At 36.2% G+C, this 18,823-nt stretch overlaps 1 protein-coding gene across 8 annotated transcripts in view; it reads right to left on the reverse strand.

The window, feature by feature from the left end:
* Window positions 1-4,600: 4,600 nt before the first annotated feature.
* The window catches only part of TUT4 (terminal uridylyl transferase 4), a 155,610-nt gene continuing 141,387 nt past the window's right edge, over window positions 4,601-18,823 (reverse strand). For 2 of the 8 annotated variants that reach the window (XM_059922538.1, XM_059922483.1), the window contains 6 exons: window positions 15,129-15,244; window positions 13,975-14,198; window positions 13,257-13,357; window positions 9,894-10,341; window positions 6,377-6,535; window positions 4,601-4,936 (listed from right to left, as the gene is read on the reverse strand). In XM_059922538.1, the coding sequence (XP_059778521.1) occupies window positions 4,848-4,936; window positions 6,377-6,535; window positions 9,894-10,341; window positions 13,257-13,357; window positions 13,975-14,198; window positions 15,129-15,244 (1,137 nt within the window). In that variant the 3' untranslated portion in view covers window positions 4,601-4,847. Of the gene's footprint in view, window positions 5,026-6,376; window positions 6,536-9,893; window positions 10,342-13,256; window positions 13,358-13,974; window positions 14,199-15,128; window positions 15,245-18,823 lie in introns of all 8 variants that reach the window. The other 6 variants (XM_059922493.1, XM_059922489.1, XM_059922500.1 and 3 more) reach the window with 6 other exon arrangements.

Genomic DNA, 18,823 nt, shown 5'->3' on the forward strand with positions numbered 1-18,823 from the left:
CAAAACCCCAATAATTTTTAATACCAGAAATAAACCTCCCCAAGCATAAACTATAAACTTAAAGCATACTTAAGAGTGGGACCTGTCAAACCTCTCTCTAGAGATCATTTTGATAAATTACAGAATTGTAGAGGAGATGAATTCAGTACAGACTTTGCTGAAGGACCATTTCTGTCAACTATGTGCTAGCCTACTGGATGAGTGAGGCCTTGGAACTATATAGCTTTACAACTTCTGACTAGCCTATATTAAGAGACACATTTTACGTCTTTCTTACCTCTGAACTCATACGTATTCTGCACTAAAACGAATTTCAGGAAAAAATTCGTATTTGTGCAAAATACGTTCTGATATTTCTTATGCAGTATCAGTTTTACTATCGGGTGCAAACCACTAAATTGATTACACTTCCCACAATGTGAATTATACTACTTTAAAAGCTTTGCCATAGGGCACAATGACCTCTTAATACTAAGGAATGAAGAGATATGTGTTCTCAGGGGCAAAGGGAATAATGGATTTGGTGAGAGGCTTCCAATATAACAACCCAACTTAAAGTTCATCCCTCTAGCCCCTTTCCATTATTTTTGGTAGACTGACCTAAGTTTAAATAAGCATTAATCAGAAAAGAATGATCGATTAAAAAAAAAAAAAAAAAGAAAAGAATGATCGCAGATGCTGGCCACTCCCAGCCAAAAGTTAAAGTAACAAGTTTCCACAGACAAAAAAAAAATCTGTTTTTTAAAATGCAAGAATACAAGTTCAAAGAGATTAAAAGATAAGAGATGGAAATTAAGCATGGCAGAATTTAAGAAACAAAGATTTGAAAATTGGGAAACTGAAAGTCTTATTAGAAAACCCAAAATACAAAATAGACAAGGCATAGAGAAAATAGGCTGGAGGGGGGAAAAATGGAAAATAATAAAAAGGTATAGAGATAATCAAGAAAAGACATGAAAAGAAATCCTGCATGTGTATAATTGACATTGCTGATAAAGAGAATTGAGCAAATCAAACTTTAAAAATTCAAATAGAAGAAAAATCACCTTGATTTAAAAGATAATTATATGGGCATCCAAGCAGAGAAATCAAGTCATGTATAGTGAGGGAAAAGATCAGGATGATCTCAGGTCTTCATTAAGGCAGAGAAGCAAAAGGCTCCAAAGGTCTGAGGAAAACAAAGTGTGCCAGGAACTTTACACCCAGCCAAAGTTGTCCTTAAAATATAAAGGGAATAGATATTCTCAAATATGCAAGTGCTTAAAAGCATACAACCACTTGGGAAAAAACTGCCTGATAATGAAATTTACTCAGCAAGAAATGAATCAAATTAAGGACTCAGGAAAAAAAGCGGTAAAAGAAATGGTAGTAAACATTTTAGAAATTTTAAAAATGGGAAATTATCATAAGACAAATGAAATATTTGAACATTGTCTATATATGAATAATATAACCAGGAAGTAGGGGAACTCTTTTAAGTGTCCTGGTTTCATTTTTTATGACAGGAGTCATATACTATCTCTAAAACATACAAGAAGCTAGAAAAAAATTACTCCAGCCTCTTTAATGTTTTCTGTAATTGTCCTTAATTTTGAAGGAGTCTTTTAGAACTAGATTCTCTTGTAGAAAAAATTTTTAAGTTGAACATTTCTTCACTTTTACATTTTTTTCTTTTGCTAAATCCAAGTAAAATTAATTTGCCAGATGTACTAAATATAGCATATGAGCCCACTTTTGTAAAACTTTTCCTATGTGTGTATCTGTATATATGTGTACATATATGTATATAAGGTATATATTTTAAGAGATGGTTTGAAAAAATGAAGTTCACTAGATATTAATAGTATTAATTTCTGGTTTATGGGTTTTCGAGTGATTTTTATACTTTGTTCTTTTACTTAATGCTTTTTTTTTTGTAATAAACACAGTTAAATTATCCTTTACAAGGAAAAATTGAGTTGTTTGGAGTAGAGCTTTTTTTATAAGCTTACCAACACAGTTTATATATCGTTTCTTGGAACTGCAAATTGGTAACCACTTTTTGGCAATACAGCAATTTGGCGATATGTAGCAGGAACCTTAGAACTTTTATCCTTTTTATCTAATAATCCCATTTATAAGAATTCACCATAATAGAATACAGTTGACCCTTGAATAACGTGGGTTTGAACTGAGTCCACTTGTATGCAGGGTTTTTTCCAATAAATATTACTGTCCTACATGATCCAAAGTTGGCTGAATCTGCAGATGTGGAACCATGGATATGGAGGGCTGACTATGGTATTTGAGCATCCATAGATTTTCGTATCTGCCACAGATCCTGGAACCAATTCTCTGTGGATTCTGAGGGATGACTATAATCAAATACACACAAAAACAGCCTTATCCTATCATCATTTTACATATATTTTTATGTAGAGAAGAACTGGAAATAGCAAAAATGTCCATCTGTAGGGGACTGAATGAGTAAATTACATAGTATGTCATTAATATTCATATTTTTAAATAATCTTTAATGGCAAGGGAAAATACTAATCTCTCCAAGTGATTAAACATTATACAAAACATTTCAAAGCAATGTGACCTTAAGTGTGTGTGTTCTCTGCAGAAGATTGATAATTTTACACTTTTCAATTGATCTACAATGAATTTGAATTCATAATCAAAAACTTAAGTTTGTAATTTATATGAAAAATTTGTAAACTTATGAAACTCAGCTACTACTGCATAAATTATCAATACAAACTAAGAGTTTTCTATTTTTCAACTTGGAACAGTTATGCAATTATTGAACACTGGCAATTACTGAAGGAGGAACAAATGAGATGCTAAAAATTACTATATAGAACACTGTTATACAAGTAAAACGTAGGTTACTGGGGTTTATTGCCCCATAAATACCTTTTGCCAGGTGGTATACTGCCCTCCTTTGGGAAGGAAGACTGAACTGGGGGCAGTCTCTTGCTGTAGATGGGCAGATTGTTTTGTTTTGTTTTGTTTTTGGCCACGCCTCATGGCTTGTGGGATTTTAGTTTCCCGACCAGGGATCGAACCCAGGCCCTCCACAGTGAGAGTGCAGAGTCCCAACCACTGGACCACCAGGGAATTCCCAGATTGTTTTCTTAATGAATATTTCAAATATATACAAAAGTAGAACAGTAAAATGAATACCCTATTCTCTAAGACCTGAAAGGAGATGAAATACTTAGAACACTGACTTTAAAAGAAAATCTTGAATTCTCCAAGTCACAGTTTAACAGAAAAGTATATGTTGGGCCAGGTTATCTCATTAACAAAACAAATAAGCTGAACTCCACCACTTAGTAGGATTCCGCGGGATGCTGATTGAAGCTTTTTTTTTTTTAGTTGAAGTATAATTGATCAACAACACTGTGTTAGTTCCAGGTGCACAGCATAGTGATTCAGTATTTCCCTACATTACAAAATGATCACCATGGGATGCTGAAGCTTTAATATGAAAAACTAACAGTAAACACACTTGATCTTAACGTTTAATAAATGCCTTTCCAGGGCTATAAATACCACAGGAAAGCCTTCAACCTCCTGCAATAGATTTCAAGCATCTTCCTTCCATGTTGGAAAATATGGCAAAAGCCCAAGTGCTCTCATATTTAAGGAATGCATATCTGAGGAAGCAGAACAAAGATAACATACTGTTCTTAAAAGACATTTGTACTTACTTATTCTGCAGGTTTCCAAATAAATCTATAGCATGATTTGGTCTAAAATCCCTGGCAAAATCTCTGAGTTGTTTAGACAAGATGACCTCACCTCAATGTATAGTACCAAAAACAGCTACAAAATCTCCCACCAACAACACAAGTTTGAAATCCAACTATAATCACTGATCACAAGGCATTATTGGTAAACACCATCCTCACAAGTATACCTTCCAGGCAGTAGTACAGGACTCAGAATGGATAGTCTGGCTCACATTAGTTCCTCAGTAAATAAGAATTACCTTCCCTCCACTAAACTCTACTTCAAAAGATCTGATTCAATTCTATTTCCAACACATAACTGTGCTAACTTTAGAATTCATTTTGTTTTGCACCTCAGTTTTCCCAATGATAAAATGAGATAGCATCTGCTTCTATCAACCTCATATGGGTGTTGTGAAGATCCAATAAAATAACATGAAAAGATTCTTACATCTTTTTCTAAAACTAAGTCTGTGATTTAGAATACTCTATTCAATGAGAGTAAAACAACTCTCTGAATTTTTACATTATATTCCTATCATCTAAACAACCAGATGAATTAACAAAATTTGACTCTTGTCAAAAAGATTTATTAACTTAAAATAGAATTACTTCAAATACAGACAAAAGCAAATTTCTGTTCAAGTTGGAATATTTTCAATATACAAGAATGTAAAAGAAAAAAATTCTAAATCTTCATGTTGAAGTTTTATTTTATTTTTTTTTCACCTTTTAAAAAGTTTTTGGCACTACAAGGTTCTGTAAAGAATAGAAGTGACAAATTTAAAACACATGAAAGTCTTTCCTAATTCTTAAGAACAATATATATAAAGTCTGAAGCAACCAAAGTATGAATACAGCTAATAGAAAATAAAGAATGTAATTTTTAAATTCTCTCTTTATACAATTCATCAAGGTTAAACAAAACATAAAATTCCCTTAAAAATAGGGTAATAAAATAGATGAAATTTGTATCACTCAATTTGGTGATACTAGTAAAAACTATAGTTCATATTTATATACAAATAATACAGTCTTTAAAAACAGTCTTAGAATTTAAATAAGCTATCTAAACGTGTTAAAATTTTAAATCAGGACCTGATTTGTTTTGCTTTCCATTAAATGTCACTTTTTCTGCTGAATGTAACTGACATTGAGGTACGGATACCCTTGAGACAGCAGGATTGGCTGGTTGCTGTGCATCGGTAGACCAGCTGAAAGAAAATGGACTCGCATTACTCCGACACGTTTCCTCTTGGTGGGTGGGGACAACGCTCTCTACACCGACGGGTGGCACATCTGTCTGTTGGACACAACACAGACAGGAAACTGAAAGGCTTGTGCCTATTTATCTGACAACCTCTTAGAATTAACTGTACCTAGTTCTCTTTTTTTTGTATTAATATAGTAAAGAGGAGATGAAGCATGTCAAAACATTTAGTGGGGGGAGAAGGAGGAGGAGGGAAGGAAAATGTGGGTATGTGAAAGAAAATGGAGGCGACAAGAGAGATGGAGGGGAGGAATTAAGGGGAAAAAATCCACCAGGGAAGAACTTCAGACTCTCCTCCCCCAAAAGGGCTTGGATGACCAATAGTAATTTCCCTCAGCCCTAGTTCTTTGCTCAGAATAAACCAGCCATAGTTAAGGTTCTGCCATTCTATAATACAGCAATGCCCCACCAAGTACAATGGATAGTTTACAAAGGCTTAAGTGTATCAAGCCTGATAATCATACCAGGGGCTTCCCCTTAGAAGTTATTTTATTTAGTCAACATTCCCAGAGTGCCTTTCTTTACTTTCTTGAACTCCTAGTTTAACTGTATTAACTCTGACTCTAGTTTTCTTAACTCCTAAGTTAACCAAGGGCTGAAGGCCAGATTCAGACATTCCCTATTTGAACTGAGATACTGCTGAGGCAATTAGGCTAGGTAAAATGCTATTCATTACTTAGATCAAAGCCATTATTGGTACATTAGTACCAACAGAATATAATCAATTCTAATGTCATTCAAGTCTTAGTTTTACTAAACAAATTTGACTGTCACCACTCAACTCAAAAACTTCTACTAGATCCCCACCACTTACTAAGTCCAAACTCCTTCATCATATGGCCTCAGCCTACCTCCTCTAGCCTCATCACCTATATACATTTTCCCATTTACCTCATCTAGTCCTATTATTTTCTCTTTTCTCTTTTTTCCTATTCTTTTCACTGAGGCAAAACTCAGTGACTTTGCATGTATTATGGCCTCAGCTAAGAACACTCCTCCTCTCTAATCTCTACATGATCTCTAGGAAAAAAATCCCATCTCTCTTTCAAGATCTAGTTTGAATGTCAAAATCTTGTGCAATTTGATCCCTGGTGTCCATATTCTGCTCTCTCTGCTAGGGCAAAGTTAACTGATTCCGCTAAGCTCCTATTCTTTTCTATTTTACAGGTCTGGCTTTCCTAATAAAATATGCATTAAGTGCAGGGGTTTTATTTAATTCTTGCTTGAGCAATAAGCACCTAACACAGTCTGACACACAGTATGCTCTCTCAATAAATATTTACTGAATTCATAAATTTTCACTCCAAGATCCTGACCTTTACAAAGGCTCCTTGTCCCAGAACAAAACCCACCCAGCCTGTGACAAATACGTAAGCAATGGTACCTTGAGTATAGAAAGGTTTGTTGGGCTGAAATCTGGCATTTCCCTGATGCATGAAGTTCTGATGCAAACCATAAGGCCACGAAGCTGGGACAAGAGGGAAATGGGGTCGTGGTGCATGTTCCCAAGGAATTGGAGGATTTAGTCCTGGAAATCCTGGCTCTGCATTTCAACAATAAAGGAGAGACATATTTTAAAACATCACTTTGTTCATTCAAATATTCCTTCATTCCACAAAGATTTATTGAGTATCTACCACTGACCAAGAAATATGCTAAATGCAGAGGATACCAAAAAAAATTTTTTAAGGAATAAAAACACTGTAATTGTCCTCAAATTATTCATAAAGGAAACATTTAAGAAGACATACACAATAATATGTGGTAATTGCTATAACAGAGCGGTGGAAGGTGTCTAAAGAGAGGACTAACCCAATTGTTCAAGGACAGAGAAGGTTTTCCTAAAATGATGGACTAAATTGAGTGTTAAAGGACAAGGAACAAGTTACGCAAAATGGGACAAGGAGGACATTTTAGACAGAAGGAATAGTGTGTTCAAAAGCCAGGAAGCAGGAAAGTACAGCAAGTTTGGGAAGCTGCAAAACGATTGGCAATACAGAGACAGAGGTAAAGGAAGGCAGCGGTAAGAGAAAAGGTTGGACAGGTAGGTAGGATCTATATTTCAAAGAACCTTAGTATGTCACTAAGGAGCTTAACATTTTATCCTAAAGACAATGCCAACTAAACCAGAATCAATTATATCTTGGCCTGGAAGAAGATCCTATTAGAAGCTGAGGCATCGTGGTGAAATAGCTGAAAACTTGTGCATTGGAGCCAAACAGGTCTAAGTTCAAATAACAGTTTCAAAAATTACTAAGGTTTAATTATGAACCCCAGGTTGTTATGAGAATTAAATAAGATAACAAAAATAAAGTGGCCTGCACAAATTCCGTCATATTGAGTAGGAACTCAAAAAATAGGAGTCCTATTCTTTCTATGGCAAACCACCCCCACCAATCTACTTCCCTTTAAGATCTATCTTTAAGTACATCTTTCAAAGCACAGTAACCCCTGAATCTTCTGGATCATTGTTGGTGGCTTTTCTCATTCAGTATCACAATGTGGCAAGAAATAATCTAAAAGACACTGCCCTTATTCACTAAACTTCCTAGCAGGAAGTCAGGAGGTACAGGATAGGGAGGAGTAGGGAGCAAGAAAACTAAAACCCATACTAGCCACACTCCTACAAAGCTCGGTCTTCTCAGGAGGTAACCAGGTAAACAAAGCAGCTGGTTCACTGCAAGTTCATAAAGCCAAGTTACAACTAAGAGCTGAAGCTGCAGAGCTCAGAGTTTACAAAAAATAAGACTGGGTATACAGTACTGAGGTCCTGACCAATTGAGAAATGTTTTAACATAAAAGGGTATCTTTTAGAATATACTTCAATCTCTCTTGGCCATTTTTCGCAACCAAGTATTTTCATAATACAATTAAAGATAGTCTGAAAAATTATCATTAAAGATAATCTGAAAAATGGGGTAAAAACTACTCATACAACCTCCTACTACTCTAATACAACCACTAGTATCATTTTAATATATCCCCATCCGGTCTCTCCATTTTTAACATAATGTTAACTTTAGCTGTAATATTAACTAGGAGTTGCGCACCCATCCAACAAATAATAAATATTTGCTGTGTAACACTTTATTACATAATAATAATATATTATACAAATAATGTATCTACCTTACATCAGGCACTATACTGGACACCAGGGAGACAATGACAGGCAAGAAACAATTCATAACCTCTAAAAGTTCAGTCTAATGCATTATGGAGACAAGTAGACAGGCAATTTCAACACAGAAAAACAAGTGTTATAATATGGATAGCAAGGAAACATGAAGGAGAGAAATGATACCTAATACAACTGGAAGACAGGATCAACAAGAATTAAAGACTTCCTGAAGAAAGTGATCTACATTTTAAAACAGAGGATGAGTAAGTTAGCCAAGCTTTGGAGCAAAGCAGAAGGAGGTGAGAGTGAACAGGAGAGTTAATGGAGAGGATATTCCTGGCAGAGGGAACAACTTAGGTAAACAATCAGGGGTAAGAGTACGGTGTGTTTGTAGGATGTTAATTAATTAGTTCATTAAGGCTGAAACAGAGATCAAGGAGGTAGGGAGAAGAAGGAGTTAAAACTGAGTCGATATATGAAAAGACAAAGCATTTGGTCTGTCTTCATGGTTATATAACTCAGTGACTATCAAGATGCATATCGTGGCATGCACACAATAAACATTTGTTGAATGAGAGAAGCAGAGGCCACACTAGAATGGCCATGTATGACATATATCCTTTGATCCTGGAAATTTAAATGAGTTCCCACATTCTGGAATTTCTGCTCAGCAAAATATATTATCTGTATTATTCCAAAGAGGTCTGAGCGCTTTAAGGAATAATATATATTTGCTTAAAATTATCACTAAAATTATTTTGAAAATTGATAAAGGGAAAGAATCAAGCTTGTAGTCTGCATTTCCTATACAAACAATATTTCACGATAGCCAAGCAGTTAATACGGAAAAGAATCACAGACAAAAATTACAGAAGAATCACAAAGAGTAAATAGAAAATACTGATAACTGTTAAATCTGGGTAATGGGGGGGTTCATTATACTTTAATCTCTCCTTTTGTGTACATTTCAAATTTTCCCTAGTAAGAAAAAATCTACATATAAAACTAGATTAATGGAATTTATCAACTATTTTTAAATATGCAAAGATAAAAAAATGACTGGATGGTAATACACCAAAATATTTCTGAGCAGTTCTGTCTAGGAATTGAGATTATATATGATTTTCATTTTCTTTTTCAAATGCTCTACAAAGAATATGTATTATTTAGATATCAGTAAAAAAAAAAAGCACTATTCTTTCTTAAGCTACAAAGTGCTACTAATCTTTTTCTTTTTTAAAAATTGCTCCTTACTAAAAGATAGTAAGGATCTAGGGCAAAGATTACAGGTTTTAAAGAAAGAAACTGGTTTTAATCTTGGATCTACTATGATTATGATAGGATGATAGTTATTTAACCCTTCAATTTCCTCAACTGTAAAATGAATGCTAATAATACCTACACCAAGCAAGACTGCAGCGAAAACTTAAAATAATAACAAAATAATAACTAAAATTTATGTTTATTACCTCATTTAATATTCACAACATCCCTGTGAGTTAGGTGCTATTAATGCACCTATTTTACAGATGAAACCAATGCACAAATAGATTACGCAACTGCCCAATGCCACATAATAAATGGCAGAGCCAGGATTCATATCCAGGCAGTCTGAATCCACAGTCTATACTCTTTACCTTTATCTAATGTTATACTGCCCCTCCACAAATATTGCTTGCCATCTTTTTACTCACATTTATTTCCCAGGTTCAACCAATAATACTAATCATCCAACCTTTCTACAGACAGACAGATACAAAAGAAGAAAAGGAAGGGTTACCCGAATTTCCCACTGTACCATTGTTCACCAGGGAATTTGGAGCCACAGTACGAGGCCAGTGTCCATCATGAGAGGAGCTAGGGATTGCCACAGGTCTGGCAGCAGGCTGTGCAAAGATGATGCTGGGATCGTTCAGGCCAATATTGCTGGGGGCACTGCCTGGTGCAGAATGGATCACTGGGCCGTGAATAGGCCAGGATGGGGCAGGGATCTGGAGGGGGTGCATTGGCAACAATCCCATATTGTGCATGGGAGAATACTGAGCTGGTGGTGACTGAGGAAAGTTATACATAGGCATCTGGACCTGATGGGGGGACTGGGCCCCCTGCTGAGGTGGGCCAAGCTTGGGTTGGGATCCTGGCTGAGATGGAGGCTGGGTAATGGCAGTGGATTGGGAAGAGTTCTGTGGAAATGGCTGGGGCTGAGGAGAATAAGATGGTGAATCAGACTGCGGAGAAAAAAAAAAAAAAGACATTTTAAAATTAATTTACAAACATCTTAATTATATAAAAGCAGAGATTAGCAAAATATAAAACTATGGAGTTATTTTACTAGAGTATTATAAATAGAACTCTATGATATACATAGTAACAAATAATAATAGAACCTCATTTTATACGAAGGCAGAGTTTTTCCCAAAGTTCTCAAACCCTCTCTCACAGAGGCTTTATCTCATAAACCTTTTTACTGCCCAAAGAAGACAGCCCAGACATCATACCCATCATGTAGAACCCACAATTCCAATTTTAACTAGAAATTTACATCTAAATATCTCAGAGTCACTTTCATTCAGCTCCTCAACAAGCATTTACTGAGTGTCAGTTAAGTATTGGGGGGACTTCCCTGGTGGTGCAGTGCTTAAGAATCTACCTGCCAATGCAGGGGACACGGGTTAGAGCCCTGGTCCGGGAAGATCCCATATGCCGCAGAGCAACTAAGCCCGTGAGCCACAACTACTGAGTCCGTGTGCCACAACTACTGAAGCCCACGCACCTAGAGCCCATGCTCCACAACAAGAGAAGCCACCAACCGCAATGAGAAGCCCGTGCACCACAACGAAGAGTAGCCCCAGCCTGCCGCAAATAGAGAAAGCCTGCTGGCAGCAACGAAGACCCAACGCAGCCAAAAACTAAATAAATAAAATAAGTAATTTTATAAAAAAGAAAAAAAAAGAATTAAAAAAAATTATGTACTGGGCATTGTTCTAGGTATTAAAAATATAATACTAACATGTATGCCCTCATAAAGCTTAAAGTCAATGGGGGAAAAGAGGAGGAACAGATAAAGATTACATAAGCAATCACAATACAGTATAATAATTACTATGATAAACACTGTATAATATATAATGAAATCCCAGAGCAGGAACACCTAAACCCACTTTGGGAGAAGGAGGGAAGATAAGATGAAGGAAAGTGGAAATCTTCCTGAAGGAAGTGACCTTTAAGCTGAGACTCAAGATAAATAGAAAACAGTCTGATAAAAGGGTAGAGATAAGGAAAAGGGAAGATTCAGTTAGAGGGAACAACATAGTTAAAGGTTTATAGGTACAAAAACACATGCCCTTTTAAAAAAAAGTAATTGGAATCTGAAATGGTTGCCTAGGCTAGGGAAGCAAATGGTTGTAAGCTATTTTTTACAGATAGAAACAACAGGACCTTGTGACTGACTGGATGTGGAGGCTGAGGGAGGAGTAGTAGTTCAGGAAACTAGATAGATAGCGGGATCATTCAATGAGATGGAGAACACAGGAGGAAGAGGCAAACCTGGGGAGTTGGAAAGAAATATAAGCTACATTCTAGACATGTTGAAGCTGCAGTGCTTTGTGAGACCTCCGAATAGCAATGTTCATTAGTCAGACTCTTACCCAAATCTCAGGTGAGAAAAAAGTGAGTGCTAGAAGCAGAAGACGAAAGTTAGGGGCACCACAGGAAAGTGATTAGAGCACAGGTTTTGGAGCCAGAACCTAAGGATACAAGTTCTGGTTCCAAGTGTCTGTTGACCTCATGCAAGAAACTTAAATCTCAGCTTCTTCACCCGTAAGGTATAAATAATAATAGAATCTACATCAGAGGTTTTTGTGAAGATTAACTACAACAATATATGTCAAAAATGTAAACACCAAATTCAGAATAGTAGATACATTTTAGTAGCAAGGAAGGGATGGTAGGAAGGTTTTAAGATGGGAACAGCATCCAAGAGGAATGCATAGGGCTTGTCAGCTGTGGGTAATTTTTTAATAAACCAAAAACAACAAAGCATTAAGAATTGTTAAAACCTGGTGGTAGTGCATGGATGTTTATTATTTTCTATAATTTTTCAACATTTTAAAAATATTTTTTAATAAGAAACAGGAAGAACGAATGCATATACAGCACATAGCACTCAATAAATATTAGTTAATATAATTGTTATTATATAACTTTTATGAAACTGTGAGGCCCATAGTAGTACATATTCAAATGTTTGAGGTAGGGTTAGTGGGCTCCTAAATGTTTTTCCAAGACAAGCCCTACTGCTGCTCTTCAAATTCTCTAAGAATTTTTTCTAAAATACAGATCACATCAGATTTAGCATGTTTTAACAGATAACAGCTTTGAAGCTACACAGACCTGGGTTTGAATCTTTTAATTTTTCTTACTCTCAGCTTCCCAATTTGTAAAATTTGATCATACCAATATCTACCACTTCACATGTCCATTCAAAGGATTAAATGTGATAATACGTGTGAAGCACTAAAAGCATAGTGTCAGATTTAGAGTAAGCATTCAGTTAGTATTTATTAATTTAAGAAGTGAAAGGTGAATACAGATTTAGACAAAGGTTAGAGCAACTCAGCAAAGTTAATATGAGACCTGTGAATCTGAACTCTAATTAAAGAGTCCGTCTTTCACAGGATATATTTCACTAGGTATCCATATCAGCGATGAGAAGACACACAAAATTTCAAGCAAGTGAAGTGCCATGCATGTATTGCCCTAACAGTACTAAACCCTTAATACATCTCAATTTTGGGGGCTATTTTTAATTAATGGTACTCATATTCTTCCATTATGCAAAAGCTAAAACATCAAAGTTATCACCTCATTTTAATCCAACCAACAACCTTATTTGGTAGTTACCTTATTTTACAAATAAGAAATAGGTTCACTGAAGTTAAGTAGCTTGCCCATAGATATAAACACAGATCTACATTACTCCAAAAGTAATGCTCATTCCAGCTGATGTGCCTAGCAAGGACGCCTCTATAAAGCACTGTGTAATCTGGAAGATTGTATTTACCAATCTGAAAGATCCTATCACCTCCCAAAATTAGTACTATCTTCCTGCCAAGACCAACCTATCTGCAGGCAGAGTACTTACACATTCTGAGGACTGTCTAGTCCTTATGGACTGATCACCTTGTTGTTGGGCTGAACCAGCCACCTGTTGGGCATTTACAAGATTGCGGACCAGCTGGGCTGCTAAGAGAAGACATCAAAAAGAAATTCAATAGATAAAGAAAATAACAGAGAAATGACAATCAATAAACTCTCTTCTTCAGTACAATAGTCTCAAATCTGAGATTTTATAAACTTGGACTTTTAAACTATGATTATGTTAGTGAAGAACTTTTAATAACTCATTTTTTTTCTTGTTTGTTAAGCCATTTCTCAATCCTTAGAGCATTAAAAAAAAATACACTGGTCCTGGAAACAAGAACAAGTGTCATATTGCTTTTCTAAAGGAGACAATATATTTATTTAAGAAAATAACTTCTGCAACAAGAATCTGAATAACTGGAAATCATCGCTTATAAAATATTCTGTTTTGTTCTTTCAATAAACTCTCATTTGGGTTTCTACTTCATAGAATTCCTTATGATACATAACAGGAACAGATCTCCCTCTCTCATAAAAGCAGTGGGAAGAGATATAATTTCTCCTTCATGTTCCCAGAAAAAATCTCTCTCTTTGATAAATTATAAGGTCCAAAATCATACAGCTATGTTTAGAACAGAGAATAATCAGGGTCCTTAGAATGACACCAACACAAATAACTTTATTTCCACCAGAAACTATTTTTGGCCTTTTCTATTTACCTGCCACACTGCTATTCCTCTGACGGGCCAGCTTGACCTCTGGGCACTCCCTTCGCACATGTCCTGCATCTCCACAGATAAAACATCTGAGGTCTCTGGGGTCTCTAAAGTCTCGAGTGTCGTGGAGGTCTCGGGGGTCAAGAAGGTCTCGGGAGTCTTTCTCCTCTTCATTCCCTTCCTTCTCTTCTTCACTGTCTTTCTTCTTTAGTCTAAACAGTAAACTGCTGATACCAATAATGTGGGGCTAGGGACTTATAAACTGAATGAACTATAGAACAAACTAAACTATACAAGAGTCTCACAATAAAGGGACTAATGTGCCCATTGTTTCATGCATCATTTTGAAGGCAAGGTTCTCACATTTATAGCACACCTACTCATATGGCAGAAACTGGGTATTCTAGTAGTTTTATAATACAATATCAATTTTTAATGTTTAGTATCAAATTTTAATCTTGTAACAATCCTTAGAGGTTGGTATTTACTATCTCCATTTTATAGAGGAAGACACTTGAGGTTTAGAGAAGGTAAGTGTCTTCTCTAAATTTAACAAATAGCAGTGATGGAAACTAGGAGTTTACTCTGTCTGAAAAGTTCTAAGCTCTTTATATTAGGCAAGACGATGACTAAAGAAGGGATTATCCTGGCCTATTAACATAGTATATAGAACGTAGTAAAGTATGTTTCATAGATATATTTTCAGGGGGCACAGAGGATGTATATTCCTTAAGGTAAATATTATATAAGCATATCTCACGGCATATACCTCAAAGATTCAATTAATTATATCTTAATTATTGGTTTTCATAACTGTGAGGTCCTCAGCAAGAACCCCGTATCTTGGTCTTTTCTTCCCCTTGGATTCTAGCACAGTTTCCAGCACACAGTAGGTGTTAATAAATGCTTCTTCAGTTAAAAAAAAAAAAAACCCTGAGTGAATTAATGAATAAATGAACAAATAAACATCATGAGACACCACTGTACCAGAAATAAATCCCACTCTTCCACAAAATGCCATTCAAACATATATTGACCTAAAGGTTCAACTGAAAGCCCTGAACTTTCTCAACTTAAACATATCTGAACACAGTCATAGCTTCAATTTGTCTCACATTTATTTTCCCTGCAATGTTGATACATAATCATTTGCCAACCTTCTCCTTTTAGGGCAGTCTTTCATGTAGTGGCCTATTTTTCCACACACACGGCAACATCGATCATTGGGAGCCAGTTCTCCATCTGTTAGTACTCTGGAATCAAAGAAGTACTCCTAGGGAGAAAATACAACTTTACTAGAAAAAAAATCACTATAAACTTTTGAATCCAAATGGAAAGGAGACCAAGACGCAAAAGTGATTTTTCAAAAAAGGAAATAAATATCAACAAATATTTCACTGAACTAAAACCATGATATGAAAACAAGATTGAGAATTATCATCATCAATATCACAGCTGCTAACAGTACTAACCACTACACATCCACATTATTTTCTCATTCATCTGTATCATCTTTGTGTAATATCTCAATGAAAGTAGATATTATTTCCATGCTCATTTTATAGATGAGGAAACTGAGGCTCAGAAAGTTCAAGTCGTTTGCTCACAGAAAAAAGCTGGTAAGTAGCAGATAAAGGATTTAAAGCTAAGTCTGCCTGATTACAAAGCTCATGTTTTCTGCCCCACCAAGCTACTTCCGGAAAGGAATCAGTCTCTTTACAAGAGCTCTATGTAAAGAAATCAATCCTCTGGTTTATTTAAAATATCATTGGATTTGCATTCAACATTTCAAGAATATATAACATTTACTATATAAAGTAGAATATACCTAAAAAGACTGTAGAGAACCAATAAGAATTAAATCATTTTCCCCAGTCTTAGAAGAATCAGGCTTGTTTTTGCTTTATCCTACTACCTTGCTTATGCTTCTAAGCTTTACCTCAGTTTTGCACTATCACAGAGACTAGTTTGTCCTGAAAGTACCCATATCTTTGGATGGCAAGAGAACATGTCCACTTAGCACTCTTTGATTTCTTCTTTAAATCTATCTAATGTCAGGGATGAAAGTATAAGAAACACACCGACTGGGATGGCTATTAAAAAAGAAAAAAGACAATAAAAAGTATTGGTGAGGATGTGGAAAAACTGGAACCCTCATATGTTGCTGGTGGGAATATAAAATAGCACAGCTCTTTTAGGAAACAGTTTGGCAGCTCCTCAGAAAGTTAAACATAAACTTATCAAAATGACCCAGCAATTCTACTGTTAGGTATACACCCAAAAGAAATGAAAACATATATCCACACAAGATTTTGTACACAAATATTCACAGCAGCACTACTCATAATAGCCAAAAAGTAGAAACAATTCAAATTTCCAACAAACTGATAGGAATGAAAAAATAAAACATAATATAACCATACAACTGAATATCATTCAACTATAAAAAAAAGAATGAAGTACTGATACACGTTACAACATGAATGAACCCTGAAAACATTCTGCTAAATGAAAGAAACCAGTCACAAAAGGCTACATATTCTATGATTCCATTTTCATAAAATGTCCACAGTAGGCAAATCTACAGTTGTGAGACGAAAAAGGAATAAGGATTGACGGCTAATGAGGACAGGAGTTTCCTTGAGAGAGGACGAAACATTCTAAAACTAGATGTAGTGATGGTTGCACAATCCTGCAGATATACTGAAAACCAATGAATTGCTCACTTTATATAGATGAACTGTACAGTACATGAATTATTTCTCAGTAAAGTTCTATTTCTAAAAAAGGATGCAATATAATTCTATACATTTACTACTGATGAAACCAATATAATTAATTAAAATCTTCATCATCATATTTTCTGACAGGACAAAATGAAGGCCTTTCTCAGTTCACCCAGTTGCTTATGGCTGAAACCTAGGAATCACCCTGAACTTATTCTCCTTAACTCATCACCTCTAACTAATCACCAGGTTGTATCCATTCTACTCCTGAATATCTATCTCTTTAATCCACTTTTCTTCAGCCCACCGTCCTAGTTAAAGTGGCCTAGACCTGGGGACAGCAAACTTCTTCTGTAAAGAGCCAGAAAGTTAAAATTTTAGGTGTTGTGGTAAAATTGAAGGTATTATGTAGGTACTTATATAACAAGAGAGAAAGCAAATTTTCACAAATTTTTTATTGAAGAATTTCAAAATATACTAACAATAATAATTTTTTATATAAGTTTATTAATTAGAAAAAAAAGGATACTTTCCGGGGGAGACATTTTGCTTAACTGGGGTTCAGAGTTAGTGTTCCCTATCATTAAAATAGAAGGCAAATGTTCATTTGTTAATGCTAATCTGCAATTACATTTTAAGTATTTCATCTTTGAAAATGTTTTTCACAGATGAAGAGGTTGAAGATTTAAGGTAAAGAGAATACAAATGGATCTAGAGTGTATATGGAAGGACTAGTCTCTGATAAAGAAGAGATATCTGGTGACTGGCCAGCAAGATGGCCGAGTAGAATGACATGAGCGCACCCCTTCTTACAAAAATACCAAAATCACAACCAACTGCTGAACAACCATCAACAAAAAAATAAAATAAAAAACACACTGGAACCTACCAAAAAAGATACCCCACATAAAAAGACAAAGAAGAAACCACAACAAGATGGTAGGAGGGGCGCAATCACAGTAAAAATCAAATCCAATACCTGCTGGGTGGGCAACCCGCAAACTGGAAATTAACTATACCACAGAAGTTCTCCCACAGGAGTTAAAGTCCTGAGCCCCACATCAGGCTTCCTAGCCTGAGGGTCTGGTAATGGGAGGAGGAGCCCCCCAAGAATCTGTCTTTGAAAGCCAGTGGGGTTTGATTGCAGGAATTCCACAGGACTGGGGGAAACAGAAACTTCACTGTTGGAGGGCATACACAAGATCCCGTGCAGACCAGGACCCAGGGAAAAAGGCTGTGGCCTCGTAAGAGACTGGGCCAGACCTACCTGCTAGTACTGGAGGGTCTCCGGAGGAGATGGGGGGGCAGCTGTGGCTCACTGAGGAGACAAAGACACTGGCAGCAGCAGTTCTGGTGAGCACGCATTGGCATGAGCCCTCCTGGAGACCCCATTTCCTCCCCAAGACCTAGCCCCAGCAAACAGCCTGTAGGCTCAAGTGCTGGGACGCCTCAGGCCAAACAACCAACAGGTGGGAACACAGCCCCACCCATCAGCAGACAGGGTGCTTAAAGTCTTCCTGAGCATGGCCCTGCCCACCAGAGGGACAAGACCCAGGCCCACCCACAAGGGGGCAGGAACTAGACCCTCCCACCAGGAAACCTGCACAAGCCTCTCAGACAGCCTCATCCACCAGAGGGCAAACAGCAGAAGCAAGAAGAACTACAATCCTGCAGCCTGCAGAACAGAAACTGCAATCACAGAAAGTCAAGACAAAATGAGACAGCAGAGGAATATGCCCCGGATGAAGAAACAAGACAAAACCTCAGAAGAACAACTAAGTGAAGTGGAGATAGGCAATCCACCAGAAAAAGAATTCAGAGTAATAATAGTGAAGATGATCCAAGATCTTGAAAAAAGAATGGAGGCACAGATTGAGAAGATGCAAGAAATATTTAACAAAGACCTAGACGAACTAAAGAACAAACAAACAGAGATGAACAATACAATAATTGAAATGAAAAATGTAAAATATATAGGAATCAATAGCACAGTAACTGAGGCAGAAGAATAGATAAGTGAGCTTGGAGACCAAATAGTGGAAATCACTGCCATGGAACAGAATAAAGAATGAAAAGAAATGAACACAATCTAAGAGACCTCTGGGACAACATTAAATGCACCAACA

This window comes from Balaenoptera ricei, chromosome 1, assembly GCF_028023285.1.
Source record: "Balaenoptera ricei isolate mBalRic1 chromosome 1, mBalRic1.hap2, whole genome shotgun sequence".
Lineage (NCBI taxonomy): Eukaryota > Metazoa > Chordata > Mammalia > Artiodactyla > Balaenopteridae > Balaenoptera > Balaenoptera ricei.